The sequence below is a fragment of the Tachysurus fulvidraco genome, chromosome 7 (genome assembly GCF_022655615.1).
Source record: "Tachysurus fulvidraco isolate hzauxx_2018 chromosome 7, HZAU_PFXX_2.0, whole genome shotgun sequence".
Taxonomy (NCBI): domain Eukaryota; kingdom Metazoa; phylum Chordata; class Actinopteri; order Siluriformes; family Bagridae; genus Tachysurus; species Tachysurus fulvidraco.
Genome location: NC_062524.1, coordinates 30,350,218 through 30,368,928, shown reverse-complemented (window position 1 = coordinate 30,368,928; position 18,711 = coordinate 30,350,218). Strand labels below are relative to the sequence as shown.

The window sequence follows — 18,711 nt, the reverse complement described above, 5'->3', positions numbered from 1 at the left end:
CCATAACATAGTAATATAAAACATTTTGATGCTAATACAAAATTGTTTGTATGTTTTATACTGTAGAACTCACACATGATTTATTTATGATGTTTATGATGTAAAACTCCATCATCAGTGAAAGAGTGTTGGTTCTGTTCTGGACTGTTTCAGCACTTACCTGTTGTATAAAAGCCTGGGTGAGGTGTCAGCTGTGGGCCTTATCGAGCTCCTGCGCAGAAGCTGTGTTTAATAAGGAGAGCGTGTTGTAAAGATAGACGTGTGTGAGTGCTATATTTAGGAAGCAGTGAACTCTGTTGCAGTGGAAGGTGAACAACAAGCAGGCAGAGATTAGAATAAAGCTCAGCTTCCATATGACAAACAGGTCCAAAAGCCCAAAGAGTACAAAACAAACCGTCTATGAAATATCTAAGCAGGATTCCTTTATTATCACTGAGGTTATTATTTTAATTAACGATAATAGTAAAAGTGGCCAATATTAGTGCCTGTCAAAAAAGGATAATTAACACTGAGGGCACGTGTCTATGAGTCTAGGAATTTGAGAAATAAATAAAGTAATGAAGTATAAGTAGTTTACTTTCAGGACAATTAGTTTGTTCATGACATGATCAAAATGATGAGATGGTTTTTGCTGTAGTCTCAGAGTCAGAGCTGAAGATCCTGCTGGACTTCAGCTGCTAGACACAGAATGAATTTCTCTCTATTTTTGTTATAAAAAATTTTCTAGATTTAAATATAATTTTCTATATTTAAGAGGAAGGGGCTAAAGAATGGTATTGAAAAAAAAGACAGACTAAATGAAAGAAAGAAAGAAAGAAAGAAAGAAAGAAAGAAAGAAAGAAAGAAAGAAAGAAAGAAAGAAAGAAAGAGTTTACAGAAATGTTTAATAAGGTAAAGAAAAAGTCCAAGAAGAAGTGCAATTATAAGGAGAAGAGACCAAATGATAGATGATGTAAATTATTATTTTTACATAAGATGAGAAACAGAGCTGTTCTTCATGCATTGGTTTGTGTTTATAAAAAAACACTTTCTGCTCAGCAGGGAAACGATTCATAATGAGGGAAAAAAAAGGAAACTAGACCTAAAGCTAGAAAAACAATATCACAAACAGCCTGAAGAAGCAACACTTCAGACGGTTGCGCTCTGGTTAGCAGTCATTCAGTTTTTTCCATTCAGTTTGTCGTGACCAAAACAAACTCCAAATTGTACGAGACACAAACACACCTTTACATTTTCCACCAGTCCTTTTATAACCAGGTGAAATGTATATATGTAAATATATTCCTCCAGATTAATCAGTATGTAAAAGAGTCTTTAAATGTCTTCTTTAAAACAAATTAACTTTCAGATCAAAAACATCTCATTAATCTCCTTAAGCTGAAGACCACTTCCATGGCACGTTGCGTCTACAAACCCAGGAGCAGAAATTTCCACAGCTGGAACCACAAAGTGTCCTGTTACATAACTAACCATCTAACTATCGCTTTTTACACTCACAAAATAATCTTGATTCTTTTGTCATTATTTTTAATAACTTCCTGCAGGTGCTTTTTAGTGTAAACCTGCTTTTAGTGCAACATTACGACTGGTTTCCACTGCTTTCCAACAACAGCTGGCTTTTTTGCAGAAAACTTAGGCTTTGGAGTCATTAGCAAGCCACATCTCGAAATAATTTCACTATTTACAGGGAAAGAGGAAGAGGACAGAAAAGCATTGCACCCTGTTGATCGGCTGCTGGAGGCTTTGCTTACTGGGCCAGGATGCATTGTGCGTGGTGCTGGTGTTGGTGCTGGTGCTGGTGATGGTGCTGTAGCCTGTGCAGCAGAACAAGCCTCAGCTGAAGTGGACTGACGATTGAAGGGATAAGGAACACTCACCGGTCCACTGGGTTTCCCACCTTGCTGAAAAGACTTGCCACTTCCTGTAGAAGGGGCTGGGGACGAAGCATGCAGAAAGCCCTGGGTTTGCTTTAACTCTGCAGGAGGGACAGGAGACGTTTTGAGGCTCGAACCCTTCGCTTCGGTGTTGGAGCTGTAGGTGAAGAGCGATGAGTCCAGCTGGTATGGCTGATGTTTCATCACATCCATAACAGTGAGAGTTTTGGGTGCAGTCTTTGGTTTCTCTTTGTTTCCTCTGTGCTTTATACTTGAGCTTGTTGCAGGAAGCGATTGCTTCTGTGCTGCTGGAGGGTAGAAAGGTGACACTATGGGGTTATAGGAGAGAGGAGGAGGGGCTCGGACATTGGTAGAATATTTCCAGGTGCTTGGCATGGACAGGGTGGGTGAGGGGGATCTGGCTATGTTGGCCTTGACAGTTTCAGCATCTATTATAAACTTCTCCATACGGGACTGTCGTCTAGCAAAAAGTTCTGCACCCTTCCCCTTAAGCACTGGGCCATCAGAGGACCCTATTTCTGAGATTGAAGAAATGGGTGGAGCTTTGGACTTACGAACATATGAGCTTGCTGATTGGGGTGGGCAGGAAACCACAGAACTTATACTTTGGGGTTTAGCCTGTGGGAACCTTGGCTGCGAGGGAGATGCAGTAGTGAGTGCCTGTTTTTGTTCTGATGACCAGGTAGATTTATATGAAGTGGATTGTTTGGATGGTAAATAGTCAGACGCCTGCTGCTGTGGTGTGGATCGGGCTGTTGAATGACCCCAGGGTTTGGTAGCTGGCTGAGATTGAAGTGGATGAGGTGCAGCCCAGTTCTCTTGTGCAGGAAGAGGACTTGATGGTGTAAGGGGACTGCGATTGTCCTGAACTTCTGGAGACCAGGATGGGCAATGTGGATTGATTGTAGGCTTGGGAAGGACTGGTGGTGGTTGTTTTTGTCTGATGGTTGGAGCTCGCATGAAATTGCAAGCCTCTGCACCAAGACTAAAGTAGTCTTCCTCTGGAGGTTCTTTGGAGTTGGCTTTATTTTTTCCTCTTCTTTTCATTTCAGGCAGAATTACAGTCTTGATAGCTGGTACAGCGATCCGTTCATCACGAGAGGCGATTATATCTCCTGTGGGTGACCACACCTGTGGGCTCGTTTTTACTGGAACTGGAACCTTAAAAAAACTTTCAGATTTCTTTATTGTTGGACTTGATGCATTTGTAACTGGAGAAAATTGAGCTTGTGATTGATTCAGACCACTCAGAAAAGGCTTAGCTGTTCTATTGGGAACGAGCGCTTTGGATCCTGAAGAATCGGGACAGGAATCCAGACCATTTATACCAGTGTCTGGCTGCAGAAAGATCTGCTGTTGTGTTTGATGATCCTGATACTTTAGTTGATGCTTGCCTTGTTCATATTGTTGGACCGGAGGAATGTCCACCTGAGGCTTTAATGATGCGTCAATCTCAGGTTCCACAAACGCTTCCACGGGTATGCCTTTACTCCTCAGGTCCTCATGTTCTGCAGCTATTTCATCGATCCTTTGACGGCGTCTTGCAAACATCAGGACCCCTTTGCCTTTTGTCTGTGGAAGGTGCTCCATGTTTTTTCCCAGTTTTTTGTATTTATTGATTTTTCTTCTTGATCTTGTTTATAGTAAAGTGTGGATATTCTTCTTCACTTTTTACTTGTTACACTGCCTTTAAATCATTCTCTGTTTTCAAAACACTTATCTGTAGTTCTTCTTTACCTTTTAGAAACATTTGTGGACAGTTCCTGAAGATCAGGTTTATTACAGAAGTCAGGAACCAAACAATGTGTGTACATTCAGATTTCGCCTTCTTCAGATGTATTTCTGCTGGTCTTTATCCTAAAAAGGGTAAAAGGAGACGACTGAAATATTTTATTTACAGACAACCTGAACTTTACATTTAAAACAAATAACAGGACAAATGTATAATATAATAACATAATGACACTCTTATTTGTTATTGGTTGGATCATCTGTCTAGTGGGATGTACACCAATCATCAGGACATAGATATGCATTTGACATGGAGATGTGTAAATCAGGAAGGTTCCAGACAGCATGAAGCAGATCATGGTGTTTAAAAGTATTAGCATGTGAACCCTATTTAATCATGATTAGCTTGTGCTTGTACTGTTGTTCCTGTAGATGAGTGCATAAATCATCTCACATCCACTCAAGAAACACTCTTTTTTGCAAGGTACAGTAGGTTTTCAGGATTTGAAAATCTTCCATCGAAAGTGAAGCTGCTCTCAGACAGTAACACTGACCTTGGCTGGCCTTAGTGTGCTATAGATGGTGTGGAGAGAGAAACGTTCACTTTGTATCAGTCGAGTCCTGGCCAAGAAAGATCAGATGACAAACTGCACATGTTGGTGTCTCTCAAAGCTCTGCAGAAGAGTACGAACACAGATCTGTGAATATCTCACACAAACACTAAAGCCAATTATGTAGCAAGATTTATAGGTCTGAATCTTGCTAAGTCATGAAAATCACCTTCTGCCTTGTGGATCTGAATCGGCTTTCATCGTCCACAGGATATTAATAAACACAAAGCAAAATGATCTGCACTGATGATATTATTATGTAAACCTCCACAGTAGAGCCCTCAACTCACAAGGGATCTGCACATGTATAGTGCACTGCATCATCAAACGTGTGCTAAACAGCAGAAAGGAGATAAAACCTGCTAATAAAGTAGCTGATGATCAGATCGAGAAACACAAACTTCCCATGTTCATGTTATGGCTCAGAAATATGTAGATGTCAAGACCTCAATCTTAAGGAAGTGTGGCGCTTAAAAGGTTGTATGTGTATATATATTTAAATAAAATTATGTTCTAATGTCTAAATCTAGTATCTAATCTGTGTTCATACTGAATAAAATATAAAAAGCTAGAGAGAGAGATTTCTACACACATCTAGGACACATGTAGGAAGTCATGAGTGAGCAGATGGACTTACGTGTTGGTCTCGGTCTCGTCTGTGGTCTTTTGGCTCTGTGAAGTTCAGTGCGTGAAGCCGAGCCCCTGCTCTGCCTGCTCAGCACCCTGGGTTTCAATTTCACTCAAGATACATGACACGGCAGAGGCTGCCTCTCTCCCTCCTTTTCCTTTTCTTCCATCTCCTCCTCCTCCTTCACTGCCTTCCACACATTCCTAATCGGATTGTTTCCTGGCCAGAGTAAGGACTTGGATGAGATAATCCAGAGGTATAGGAGTCATGGTTTCCATGATTATCCATGATGTACTGTAGGGAATGGACTTCTCTAGTTCTCTGAGATGGATTGAAGAACAAGGGCTATGTGATGTAGGATGAAGGTAGAGTTCTGGTCTACAGGCTCCTCCTGAAGCATCCGCTTCCTGGGGTGATTGTGGTCCTGTTGTTCTTAAATATAAGTGCTTTTTCCCCACCTGTTACTCCAAAACTCATTGTTCTGCATCCTGAGCCTCATCCTGGGGGTACTAATGATGTGCACCTTCACTAGAACCAGCCAAGGTATCAGCATCATCTATAGCAGGGTCCATTAGTGACAGAGCTACAATATATCTGTAGATGGTGAAAAACGTTTAGCCAAAAACCCCCAGACACCTAAATGTTCTGCACATGTCCAAAATGGGAATCAGTTCTAATCTCCTCACCGCTCCAGAGCAGTGTGTGTGTTGGGGGAACCGCCTTGTTTAGGCTTGGAATTTTCCCCCGTTTTTTTTGCTTCATACCAAACTTTAGTGAGCTGATATTTAAGGGATTTATTTTTTCTGATTGAGGAACCGCTCTGTTGTGTTCTCAAGGTTCTAGATTTACCCTTAGGGTGATGGACACAGAAGCTTGTTTAGATGTGATTATGTGTCATTTATATAGTTTCTTCAGTTCATTAAAATATAAGTAGATGTTTATAACGAGCTGAAACAAGAAGTCAAAGAAAAGCATTCAAATATCTCTGACCTTTTGTGAGACATTAAACAGAGACGTGTGCACACAGCTGAGCTCTGACATGTCCTAATATAGACAACTGAGACAGACTGGACTATAGAGCCACAAGAACCCTGAGAGAGAACTGTAAGGGAGAACCCTGAGAACCCTGAGAGAGAACTGTAAGGGAGAACCCTGAGAGAGAACTGTAGGGGAGAACCCTGAGAGAGAACTGTTTGTTATGAACTCTGTTGTTAAACACACTTTACACTGTAATGTTATTTGGTGGTGTTTTACAGCCAAACTGTGGAGAATGTAATGAGCTGAAAAATAATAATAATAATAATAATAATAATAATAATAATAATAATAACAACAACAACAATAATAATAATAATAATAATAATAATAATAATAACAATAATAATAATAATAATAATAACAACAACAACAATAATAATAATAATAACAACAATAATAATAACAAGAAGAAGAAGAACAACAACAACAACAACAACAACAACAACAACAACAATAATAATAATAATAATAATAATAATAATAAAGTTACAGCTTTAGGGCTTCAGCAGGTGCAGCATGTAAAATAAACACTAGCCTGTAGCTAAGTTCTGTTAGTGATGAGCTTCAGAACCTCTTCAACAATCCTAACCATTAAAGTTCATGTAATTAGCCAAGAGTCTCTCTCTCTCTCTCTCTCACTCTCTCTCATGCTCTCTCTCTCTCTCTCTCTCTCATGCTCTCTCTCTCTCTCTCTAACTCTAGCTCTCTCTCTCTCATGCTCTCTCTCTCTCTCTCTCTCTCTCTCTCTCTCTCTAACTTCTAACTCTCTCTCTCATGCTCTCTCTCTCTCTCTCTCTGTCTCTGTGTCTCTCTCTCTCTCTCTCTCTCTCTCTCTCTCTCTCTCTCTCTCTCTCTCTCTCTCTCTCTCTCTCTCTCTAAATGGAATGGTATTCAGTGTTTGGACCTGAACAGTAAAAAGCTTTCACATCCTGGAAGCCAAACTAAACAGTGTGCTCTGCTGTTTCCCACCATACCAGGTCAGATCTTTTCATCTTCTGATGGACCACATTGCCATGTAAGCCACGCGGTGATCAGACACACAGAGGAGAAGAAAGGAGGACAAAATCTAAACAAATGAGGAGAATATTCTAATGAAGTGTTAGTGTGACTGTGTGAAGACATCCTACAGAGCTGCTACTGGGAGATCTTCATCAGAATCACACACACACACACACAGACACACAGACACACACACACACACACACACACACACACACACACACACACACACACACACACACACACACACACACACACACACACACACACACACACACACTCACACACAAACACACACAAACACACACACACACACACACACACACACACACACACACACACACACACACACACACACACACACACACACACACACACACACACACACACACACACACACACACACACTCACACACAAACACACACACACACACACACACACACACACACACACACACACACACACACACACACATTATGTATTACATGTATGGTGTTGGGAAGATCACCAGATCTTCTGCCTTTAACACACTTTAACCTCTTGACTTTAATATAATTACATTTATGTTTATGTACAAATTTATTTATTATAAATCTATTTAATTGGTTTTTTTTTGTGCCCTTTCTGCAAACCTCACAGCAGGTGAACATGAGGTTGGTTAATAAAGAGACAGAGAGATTTTTCATGTTAACACGATTGAAAGGAGTGTGTTTGAGCTGCTGTGTAACTCTGAGCTGGTGTCTTCTCATCTCTGTGTTCAGAAACATGATGATGTGTTAAAGTTTCTCTGATGATCGTAGATTTATGTCTGATTTGTTTAGTCTGAGAAAACCTTGTCATGTTTACTCATCAGTAGTTTGTCTTGTAGTAAACGTCCCTCTTACCCTGAGAGATGGTGGGACCAGTGGGGCAGTGCTGTAGATCTGAGGGTGTGAGGTGCAGTGTGAGGAGTGATGAGGGCTTTGGGGTAAGATGGAGATGGTCTGTTTGTGGCTTTGTAGGTCAGCATCAGCTACAGGAGCCAGTGGAGGAACACAGCAGTGTGGTGGTGTGGAGAACTTAGGCAGGTTGAAGACAAGTCACACAGCTGCTTTATGGGTCATTTACAGAGGATGTGTTCATATGTAGAGCTGATAGAGAGAGCTGCAGTAGTCCAGTGTCGACATGACAAGAGACTGAACAAGTACCTGAGCAGCCTGTGTGGGGAAAAATGACCGAATCCTTCTGATGTTGTAGAGCAGGAACCGACACGAGCGAGTCACATTAGGGACGTGATGAAAAGGACAGATAAGTGTCCATGGTTACCTCCAAGGTTGTGAGCTGTGACTGAAGGGGAGATCAGATGGTTATGCAGAGATGGTGTACGATCATGACCTGGGGATGAAGCACCTGATGATCAGCAGTGATGTGCTCAACAAATACATACAAAATGCTCAACACTAAAAAAAGATTAAACACTTTATCAATTAATCAAATACCATAAAAACAGAGGACACGAGCAGAAGATTGAGCAGAATGTAGGACATCACCACCACCAGAATGTGACAGCTCAGTGGCAAAGCAGAGGACCAGGAAGACAAATACTATATTACAAACAATATAAACGATCCTTCTTCAGTTTACTTCTCATGATTGTTCTTCATCAGGTTCAGCTACGTATCTCTTTATCCTACCTTTGGATGAAGGAGCAGTGATGATTCTGAGAAAGCCTGAAAGGTTTAAAGGGATTCTTTATATTGTGAAGACGTCAGCTGGAGGAAGAAGATACTGCAGAATACACACAAGGAGATAAACCTGATGGTAAAGACCAGACGACCTTCTCCACAAAGCTCTGATACAGAAGCTGCTCTGATTCTACATAAACCTTCAGCTCAGAGGTCACTGGTACAGAATCAGCACCTTCTGACCAACCACAAGCTAACAGAACTGTGGCAGAAAGAACGTCCTCACCTGAACATCACTGAACACCTTCACACGTCCTCACCTGAACATCACTGAACACCTTCACACGTCCTCACCTGAACACACTGAACACCTTCACACGTCCTCACCTGAACATCACTGAACACCTTCACACGTCCTCACCTGAACATCACTGAAGACCTTCACACGTCCTCACCTGAACACACTGAACACCTTCACACGTCCTCACCTGAACACACTGAACACCTTCACACGTCCTCACCTGAACACACTGAACACCTTCACACGTCCTCACCTGAACATCACTGAACACCTTCACACGTCCTCACCTGAACACACTGAACACCTTCACACGTCCTCACCTGAACATCACTGAACACCTTCACACGTCCTCACCTGAACATCACTGAACACCTTCACACGTCCTCACCTGAACATCACTGAACACCTTCACACGTCCTCACCTGAACACACTGAACACCTTCACACGTCCTCACCTGAACATCACTGAACACCTTCACACGTCCTCACCTGAACATCACTGAAGACCTTCACACGTCCTCACCTGAACACACTGAACACCTTCACACGTCCTCACCTGAACACACTGAACACCTTCACACGTCCTCACCTGAACACACTGAACACCTTCACACGTCCTCACCTGAACATCACTGAACACACTGAACATCACTGAACACACTGAACACCACAGAACACACTGAACATCACTGAACATCACTGAACACACTGAACACACTGAACACCTTCACGCGTCCTCACCTGAACACACTGAATATCACTGAACACACTGAACACCTTCACGCGTCCTCACCTGAACACACTGAATATCACTGAACACACTGAACATCACATGATCTTCACTGAACATCACTGAACATCACTGAACACACTGAACACACTGAACATCACTGAACACACTGAACATCACTGAACACACTGAACACACTGAACATCACTGAACACACTGAACATCACTGAACACACTGAACACACTGAACATCACTGAACACACTGAACATGCTGCAGGTTTCATTATTTAATGACACAGAATAGGACTTTCAGTGAGGCCGAACTCCTAAAGTGTAAACTGTAGTGTTTAAGGTGAAATATCAGCTACAGTCACAAGAGGGAGACAGCGGACCTGCGGATGGAGGACCAAGTGAACTGAAGTAAACAAGCTGAGAGTGAAAATGTTACACAAACCTTATTGATGTTCCTGCTCACACAGATACACCCTCGACTACACGACACATCAATTAATAGAATTTTCTGATTTTACGAATATCTGATGGATATTCGGCCACACTTGGTGCCTTGGTGCCCAGAGACTGCTTGTCTCTTCAGGGGTAAAGTCCAATCAGATAAAGTTGTCCTTCATTAGGACAGAAGCGGAGATCTTCCATCGTACTTGTGTGTGAGACAGAGAACGAGGAGCTCTGCTTCACCCATGCTTGTGTTGTAAATGAAGGAAACATCAGGATGTAAAACTTCCACCATTTCTTTGACTTGCTTATGCAAATCATCTGCTGCTGTCACTTTGAAGAAAAGACAAAATAAATATTAATAAAGACTGCAGATAAGTTGTCCACTTATATTACCTCAGGAGTGTTGAGTCGAGGAAGAGTCTGTTCAGAGTCGGTGAGTGAGACACCAGAGCTAAAGGACTAGCAAAATGTTTTAGAAAAACTTTTATATTAAGTCATTTTTTTATCACTCCATCAGGATGAAAACATTTAAAGAAACAGTGTAAGAGTGAGAACGAGTCCTCAGAGTTTAAGCATCCCAGCGAGCGAGAACATTCTGTTCAGAGTTCTGCACTATTCCACTGTGGCTCTGATCCATTTGGTTATCTAATATTTGGCTGCATTTCACTCACTTGTAACTGCATCTGATTTTAAATGCAAGTCTCTCTGTGACAAACTTAACCTAACAACACAGCTACACCTAACACAGACACACCTAACACAGCCACACCTAACACAGCTACACCTAACACAGCTACACCTAACACAGCTACACCTAACACAGACACACCTAACACAGCTACACCTAACACAGCCACACCTAATACAGCTACACCTAACACAGACACACCTAACACAGCCACACCTAACACAGCTACACCTAACACAGACACACCTAACACAGACACACCTAACAAAGCTACACCTAACACAGACACACCTAACACAGCTACACCTAACACAGACACACCTAACACAGACACACCTAACACAGCTACACCTTACACAGACACACCTAACACAGACACACCTAACACAGCTACACCTTACACAGACACACCTAACACAGACACACCTAACACAGCTACACCTAACACTTTATTATTCATTTTGATCAGTTAGAAGATTTGCTGAGAACAGCAGTTGTTTCCATCTTAGATTCATTAAGGGTCAAATCAAATCATATATTATTTGTCACACACACACACACACACACACACACACACACACACACACACACACACACACACAGTGTACAATATGCAGTGAAATGCTTAGTGCAACTTTCCAGTATTAGAATAAAAAAAGATATATATAAAAAGTATAAAAAAGCAAGAAATATAACAAGAATAAAATAATAACAAGTATAAACTGTATAAGAAAACTATATAAAACTCTGAAAATATAGATGAAGAAATAATGTATATACGTATGTATAATAAGCATATACATCTCATTTCATTTAAACTGTGCTTCAGACACGTTATATGTGACTTGTCTCTGTGTTACATTCACATTCACTACTGCAGAGAGATTTACTAACAGTCTCTCAGAATTCTCATCTATAACTGGATCACCATCTGACCCACAGACCTTGGTCAGGTGACGCACTATTTACAGTCAGTGTTTCACTTCACCCTAGTTATTGTTATATATATATTTCCTTTTCTCTCTTCTGTTTCTATACTTCTGTAAAGCTGCAAGCAGCCACACAAGCCAGAACTGCTGACCTGAGGATTGTATCTCAAGCTCTGTTCTCTGTTTTTCTGCTATGGTGAGACCTTTACGCAGAGCTTCAGGTCACTGACTGTTGCTTCGGAGTTTTTATTCACAGCTTTCTCTGAGTTTTTATGATCAGCTGCTGTAGTTTTTCTTGGTTGATCAGTTTGGTGTGAGTGGATCAGAACTTCACAGATTGTTGGATTTGCTCTGCTCAGTGTTTATGCAGTGGCTCTGATGGATTCTGAGACGTTTCTCAGCTTCTGAAGACTCAAATCTAGAGAAGATGTTCAGAGTTATTAAGTGTTTAAACAATCAGTCTGACAAACTGACCTGGGCCACAAACTCACCTCATCATCCAATATGTTTGATCAATTGTGTCTCGTTCTATGATCTTTAACACATCTTTCGATATCAAACCCAAATGTCTTGAGTGGAGCAGAAAGCATATTATTTATGGCTTGGTCATAACTCAGGGGTTTCAATGTTGTTAAAGTGTTTCATTCATTCTTTATTCATTATAGAAAATAATACCGTTATTGTGCGTATTGTGTTTATTGATTGTTTTTCCTGAGAAGTTTAAAGCACCACAGTTCCTCAGATGAGCTTTTCACTCTTCAGGATCTGGAATGTTCTGAAAGGTTCATTACAGGAACCTAACAGCTGAACCGAAGAATTACAGCTTTTACTTAGAAAGTTCAGCTGGAATAAAAGACACAAATCTGACTCATTTTCTGTCAGAGACAAACACGTGTCCCAGTCACTCTCACAGTCCAAACCACACCAACCTCCAACCAATCAGCACGAAGGGGTGGGGCTACTCACCTGTCAATCTTACTGCAGTCCCTTCAGAAAGGTCCGCCTCCTGCACATGAGCGTAGTGTCTTTTCTCGGGCAGCACACACACACACACATGAAGATCTGTGTTTATTTTAGGTCTGTTTTTAAGATGTGATGAATGAAATTCAGTGAATTCCTAAAATATTTGTAGATTTTTATTCAGAACATTTTGGTCATCCATTTATTTCCAGTGAGTCTATACATCAGTGTGGTACTAAAAGCCCAGCGCACAGTGGTCTGGTGTCTCCTCCTGTGGTAGCTCCACGTCTCCAAGCTGTGAAACATCCTGTCAATCCCGTAATATCACTTTCTCTCACCAGAATAACAGAATAACAGAATAACAGAATAACAGACGAGAAAAACAAGAGCTTTTTATTAAATAAGATCAGGAAAGTCCACATCATCCAGAAGATCCTACTGTATCTCAGTGACAGGAGGAAATATGTCACCAGCACAGGAAGTTCCCATGAGTGTATTAAACAAACACTGAAGGAAGATATGATGATGATCAGTTTAATTTCTGAGTCACGTCTCAATACACCAAAAAGTTCTTAAACAAAATGTAATGTGGTAAAGTTTTAAGGTTCCTTAAGTACAAACTCTTTCCTTCTTCTCTTCTATACTTCCTGTCTTCTTACGTCAAAGAAATGAGTCATTAAACTCAAAAGATTAGCAGTGTTTTCCTAATCACACACCAGCATTTACAAATAATAATATATAGTAGAATCGTTCCATTCATGTGTTCCTGCTCTACGACTGAGGACGGCAGTTAATAATACAAGACCAGGCTTTATTCATATACATCTTATTTGTCATTAACTGGCACTGCATCCTGTACTTCTGATCACGGAGAGAGTTAAAGGGAGAAATGTTCTACTAATATTACTGATGTAAATGAAGAGGTGAGTTACGCCGTCTCAATAAGAGCCATCACGCAGGCCATCAGTGCCAGAAGAGTGAGAGTCCGACAGACTGGAGATCCGTTGGAGGGTTGGAGATCCGCCGCATTGCTTCAGAGAGACAGGAAACAGAAGAAAGAGACTTTAGAAGAAACTCAGCATTTCTGTCCATTTCAGTGTAGTGTTTAGTGTTTAACGTAAGTGTTCAGAATTAGAAATCTAGAAGCAACGTGGAAATCTCATAAAAAAATAAAAAATACCCTAAAGCTAATATAAGTACTGGAATTTATAGAGGTGATCATCCTACCTTTGGAAGAAGGAGCAGTGATGATTGTTGAGAAAGTCTGAGTGATCTAAAGTGATTTCTTTATACTCAGGACCATTTTCAATTTTCTGCACTGTGAAGACCTCAGCTGGAGAAAGAAGATACTGAAGATCCTCACAGTAACACAGCTTCTGTTCAACATCCACCACAGAACAGGAATTGATGATAAACAAGGAGCCTTCATCTGAAATCACATCTTCAATTGCTTCACTCTTTGAGTTTCTAGGATTTAGGAACATCCCAAATCGGACCTCTGTCCCCAGAACTGCTGTGTACTTTTTGTCGGTGCCGTAGTACACGGTACTACAGGTGTTTGTAGGGTTCAGCAGTCTCAGGGAGTCTGATAGGAGAAAGTGAAGAGACTTGAAGCGAAAATCTCTGTAGGTTGTGCTGTTGGTGCCAATGCTATAGACCAACTTGTTGAAATTTGTTCTAAACTTATCCTTAGAATTTCTATAAGCTTGGAGAGCATCCGTGTGAAGAGATGTTCCACCAGTAATGTTCTTCTTGCACGTTCCATTGTATTTACTCCACAAGTCCTTAAACTCTTTCTCAGAGTCGAGTTCCTTCTGCAGCAGACGGTCTGTAACAACCTTCAGCATTTTGTCTCGACACTCGAAAAAGTCATCATCTACTGCATCAGGAGCCATGTCCAACATCTTCACCTCCGCTTTCACCTGCACAATACACACAACAGCAAATATCTAACCTACATTTATATAAACCTGAACATAACATCATGACCTAAACCCCACCCAAACATTATATAATAATGAGTTAATGACATAAATGAGATAATGACCAACTGCTGTGGAAGTAGAAACCAAAGTAAAAGTACAGAATATGGAGCAGTATTAAAGGTTTCTGGGTCAGTGTTTGTACTGATGACTAAAGCAACCACATTGTATTAAAGATTCATCCTGAATTAGGGTTAGCCTAACCCTAGCCTAACCCTAATAATCTCCTGCAATTCAACATAAATGCAGAGACATTCATCTCAATCATCTGTTGACATCTGTTGAGTACACTGTAAAGCTTGATATTTTATTAAAGTATTTAAAAGCAGATTTTTCTCGAAGTCATGGCCTAATGGTTAGAGAGTCTGACTCCTAACCCTAAGGTTGTGGGTTCGACTCTCGGTCCAGCAATACCAAGACTGAGGTGCCCTTGAGCAAGCGTGACGCAGCATAAACTTTCACCGTACTTAGCCGTACGTCGTGTCACGTCACTTTCTAACGCACAGAATAACCTGAGCTCAGGCTCCAATGAGCACTTTATAAAACTGCTGTAGGTTTCAGAATAAAAGACAGTAATCAATGTCTGTACTGGAGACTGTGTGTAATAATGAGGTATAAAGAACTCACAATGTGCTGAAGTGCAGAAAGGACCAGCAGCAGGAACACACTCACTCCCTCACATTCCAGTCGCACCGTCCGTTCACTCGCCTGGACACAGGAAGTGAAAATAATACAGTGTGAACACAGAAACTGGCACAGTACTGTTATGTGGGAGAAGTGTTATGTGTAATGCTTGTGCTTGTATGCTCACAACACACACACACACACACACACACACACACACACACACACACACACACACACACACACACACACGCACACAACACACACACACACACACACACACACACACACACACACACACACACAACACACACACAGTGTTAATATTAATGAAATGATTTAAACAGAACTTCCATATTAATGAATAAACAGTGAAAATATTACGGGAACATTGTGAACACAATCACTTTATGAAACTAATGAAACTGAAGGAAAAATCAGTGAACATTTTGACACTCACCATGCTTCAGCTGTGCAGTTAAAGAAGTCAAGACTGTGCTGCCCACTGCAGTGTGTGTGTGTGTGTGTGTGTGTGTGTGTGTGTGTGTGTGTGTGTGTGTGTGTGTGTGTGTGTGTGTGTGTCCACCCTGCAGGAAGGAACTTGATAGAAAACGCCCCCTTTTTTCAAAACTGCCAGCAGTGTAAATCCTGTCTTCCTCCCAAGTGAGGAACAAAAAACAGGAAATCTGAACCTTGTTGTGCAGTAAGACAGAAGTGAGTGTAATATAATGTTCTCTTTTAACTAAGACTAATATCTCTGTCTTACTACAGAACAATGACTGCTCAGATTTCCTGTTATTTTTTCCACAGTGTTATAAATTCATTCATACATTCTCTACCGCTTATCCGAACTTCTTGGGTCACGGGGAGCCTGTTCTCAGGCGTCATCGGGCATCGAGGCAGGATACACCCTGGACGGAGTGCCAACCCATCACAGGGCACACACACTCTCATTCACTCACACACACACACACACACACACTATGGACAATTTTCCAGAGATGCCAATCAACCTACCATGCATGTCTTTGCACCGGGGGAGAAAACCCGGAGGAGTATCCGGAGGAAACCCCCTGTCATGATGGAAGCACCTGTCTCCAAACGCCACCAGAGGGAACCGTCCCCTGAGTATTGACCTCTACATTTCCCATAAGCCACATGCCGGGACTGATTACACCGCCACCTGGGGCCAATTACCCTGCACCTATTTAACCCTCCCATTGTTCTCCTGTACAAATTAGGAGCGCCGAGTCAACTTGACCTTGTCTGATCGACTGCTTATAAAAAATGTATATATGATAGCCTTTTTTTCACCGTTTTAGTCTAACTTGTTTCCAACATATTAACATATATTTTGCAAAAAAAAAATGTATGTATGTTCATTGTGCTGAAAAGGGCAAAAGTGTGACCTATTGCCCCACTAAATGTGGCCGGGTCAAAATGACTCAGGAGGATCCAAGACACGTAGTATATTCTGGTCTGAACACATAGTTCAACCAAAATAGACAAAATTAATTTTACTTACAAAGTTCATCATTTGGAACAATCCTGGTTAATTTCAGGCAAATATGTTGAAGAAACCCCAAGTTATGTCACAGTAAACTTTCCAGCTGGGTCAGATTGACCCGAGGAAAATATCAGGCTTAAGGCAAACGAACTGTGAGATTGTGTCCAGTTCAACTCTGAGAACTGTGTCCAATGCGAAGTCTTGATTTGCTATGGCTTCACGAGATTGTCAAATTAAACCTGCAAATAGATCCTCAGTCTTACGACTCATCGTTACACCACCGAGGCACGGGGAGAACATGCAAACTCCACACACACAAGGCGGAGGCAGGAATCTCACCCCCGACCCTGGAGGTGTGAGGCGATAAATGAAAGAAAAAGCTCAGCACTTCACAGAACAGAGACTACAGTAGAGTCTCTGTAAGTCACTGAGGCCAGCAGAGAGCAAGCAACAGTGAAAATGTCAATAACCACAAACCGAGTACACAATAAGCACAGACCTGGCAGTATAGAGCACACAATAAGCACAGACCTGGCAGTATAGAGCAGTATAAGCACAGACCTGGCAGTATAGAGCAGTATAAGCACAGACCTGGCAGTATAGAGCACACAATAAGCACAGACCTGGCAGTATAGAGCAGTATAAGCACAGACCTGGCAGTATAGAGCAGTATAAGCACAGACCAGGCAGTATAGAGCAGTATAAGCACAGACCTGGCAGTATAGAGCAGTATAAGCACAGACCTGGCAGTATAGAGCAGTATAAGCACAGACCTGGCAGTATAGAGCAGTATAAGCACAGACCTGGCAGTATAGAGCACACAATAAGCACAGACCTGGCAGTATAGAGCACACAATAAGCACAGACCTGGCAGTATAGAGCAGTATAAGCACAGACCTGGCAGTATAGAGCACACAATAAGCACAGACCTGGCAGTATAGAGCAGTATAAGCACAGACCTGGCAGTATAGGGCACATGTTAAGCACAGACCTGGCAGTATAGAGCAGTATAAGCACAGACCTGGCAGTATAGAGCACACAATAAGCACAGACCTGGCAGTATAGAGCACACAATAAGCACAGACCTGGCAGTATAGAGCACACAATAAGCACAGACCTGGCAGTATAGAGCACACAATAAGCACAGACCTGGCAGTATAGAGCACACAATAAGCACAGACCTGGCAGTATAGAGCAGTATAAGCACAGACCTGGCAGTATAGAGCACACAATAAGCACAGACCTGGCAGTATAGAGCAGTATAAGCACAGACCTGGCAGTATAGAGCAGTATAAGCACAGACCTGGCAGTATAGAGCACACAACAAGCACAGACCTGGCAGTATAGAACACCTGATAAGCACAGACCTGGCAGTATAGAACACCTGATAAGCACAGACCTGGCAGTATAGAGCAGTATAAGCACAGACCTGGCAGTATAGAGCACACAATAAGCACAGACCTGGCAGTATAGAGCAGTATAAGCACAGACCTGGCAGTATAGAGCACACAATAAGCACAGACCTGGCAGTATAGAGCAGTATAAGCACAGACCTGGCAGTATAGAGCAGTATAAGCACAGACCTGGCAGTATAGAGCAGTATAAGCACAGACCTGGCAGTATAGAGCAGTATAAGCACAGACCTGGCAGTATAGAGCAGTATAAGCACAGACCTGGCAGTATAGAGCAGTATAAGCACAGACCTGGCAGTATAGAGCACACAATAAGCACAGACCTGGCAGTATAGAGCAGTATAAGCACAGACCTGGCAGTATAGAGCAGTATAAGCACAGACCTGGCAGTATAGAGCACACAATAAGCACAGACCTGGCAGTATAGAGCACACAATAAGCACAGACCTGGCAGTATAGGGCACATAGGGGACCAAGTGACCAGGTGGTGACAGTCCAGTGTCGTGGTGCTGAGAAGCAGACAATGATCAAGTCAAGAAGCTTTTGTTGTCATT

At 41.8% G+C, this 18,711-nt stretch overlaps 2 protein-coding genes across 6 annotated transcripts in view; both read right to left on the bottom strand.

The window, feature by feature from the left end:
- The window catches only part of synpo2b (synaptopodin 2b), a 7,048-nt gene extending 1,193 nt beyond the window's left edge, over positions 1-5,855 (bottom strand). Inside the window, exons 1-4 of one of the 4 annotated variants that reach the window (XM_047815820.1) lie at positions 4,875-5,855; positions 4,181-4,300; positions 1,752-3,752; positions 161-222 (exon numbers count right to left, since the gene is read on the bottom strand). In XM_047815820.1, coding sequence (XP_047671776.1) covers positions 161-222; positions 1,752-3,485 — 1,796 coding nt within the window. In that variant the 5' untranslated portion in view covers positions 3,486-3,752; positions 4,181-4,300; positions 4,875-5,855. Of the gene's footprint in view, positions 1-160; positions 223-1,751; positions 3,753-4,180; positions 4,301-4,406; positions 4,572-4,874 lie in introns of all 4 variants that reach the window. The other 3 variants (XM_047815819.1, XM_027144162.2, XM_027144160.2) reach the window with 3 other exon arrangements.
- A 7,149-nt stretch (positions 5,856-13,004) lies between these two features.
- si:ch211-145b13.6 (T-cell ecto-ADP-ribosyltransferase 1) lies at positions 13,005-16,381 on the bottom strand. 2 transcript variants are annotated; one of them, XM_047815868.1, is made up of 4 exons: positions 16,256-16,381; positions 15,242-15,322; positions 13,860-14,554; positions 13,005-13,663 (listed from the first exon to the last, which is right to left on the bottom strand). In XM_047815868.1, the coding sequence occupies exons 1-4, from the start codon at positions 16,316-16,318 to the stop codon at positions 13,561-13,563; spliced, it is 942 nt and encodes a 313-aa protein (XP_047671824.1). In that variant the 5' UTR covers positions 16,319-16,381; the 3' UTR covers positions 13,005-13,560. The 2 variants fall into 2 exon arrangements, with proteins under 2 accessions (XP_047671824.1, XP_047671825.1); XM_047815869.1 differs by lacking the exon at positions 16,256-16,381 and adding an exon at positions 15,699-15,847.
- Positions 16,382-18,711: the final 2,330 nt, after the last annotated feature.

Excerpts from the sequence above, each read along its gene's own strand:
- si:ch211-145b13.6 (XM_047815868.1), bottom strand. The coding sequence starts at position 16,318 with ATGACAGGGGGTTTCCTCCGGATACTCCTCCGGGTTTTCTCCCCCGGT. Across the intron at positions 15,323-16,255 it reads CCGGTGCAAAGACATGCATG|GCGAGTGAACGGACGGTGCG; the intron begins GTAGGTTGATTG and ends TCCTGTGTCCAG. Across the intron at positions 14,555-15,241 it reads TTTCTGCACTTCAGCACATT|GTGAAAGCGGAGGTGAAGAT; the intron begins GTGAGTTCTTTA and ends TGTATTGTGCAG.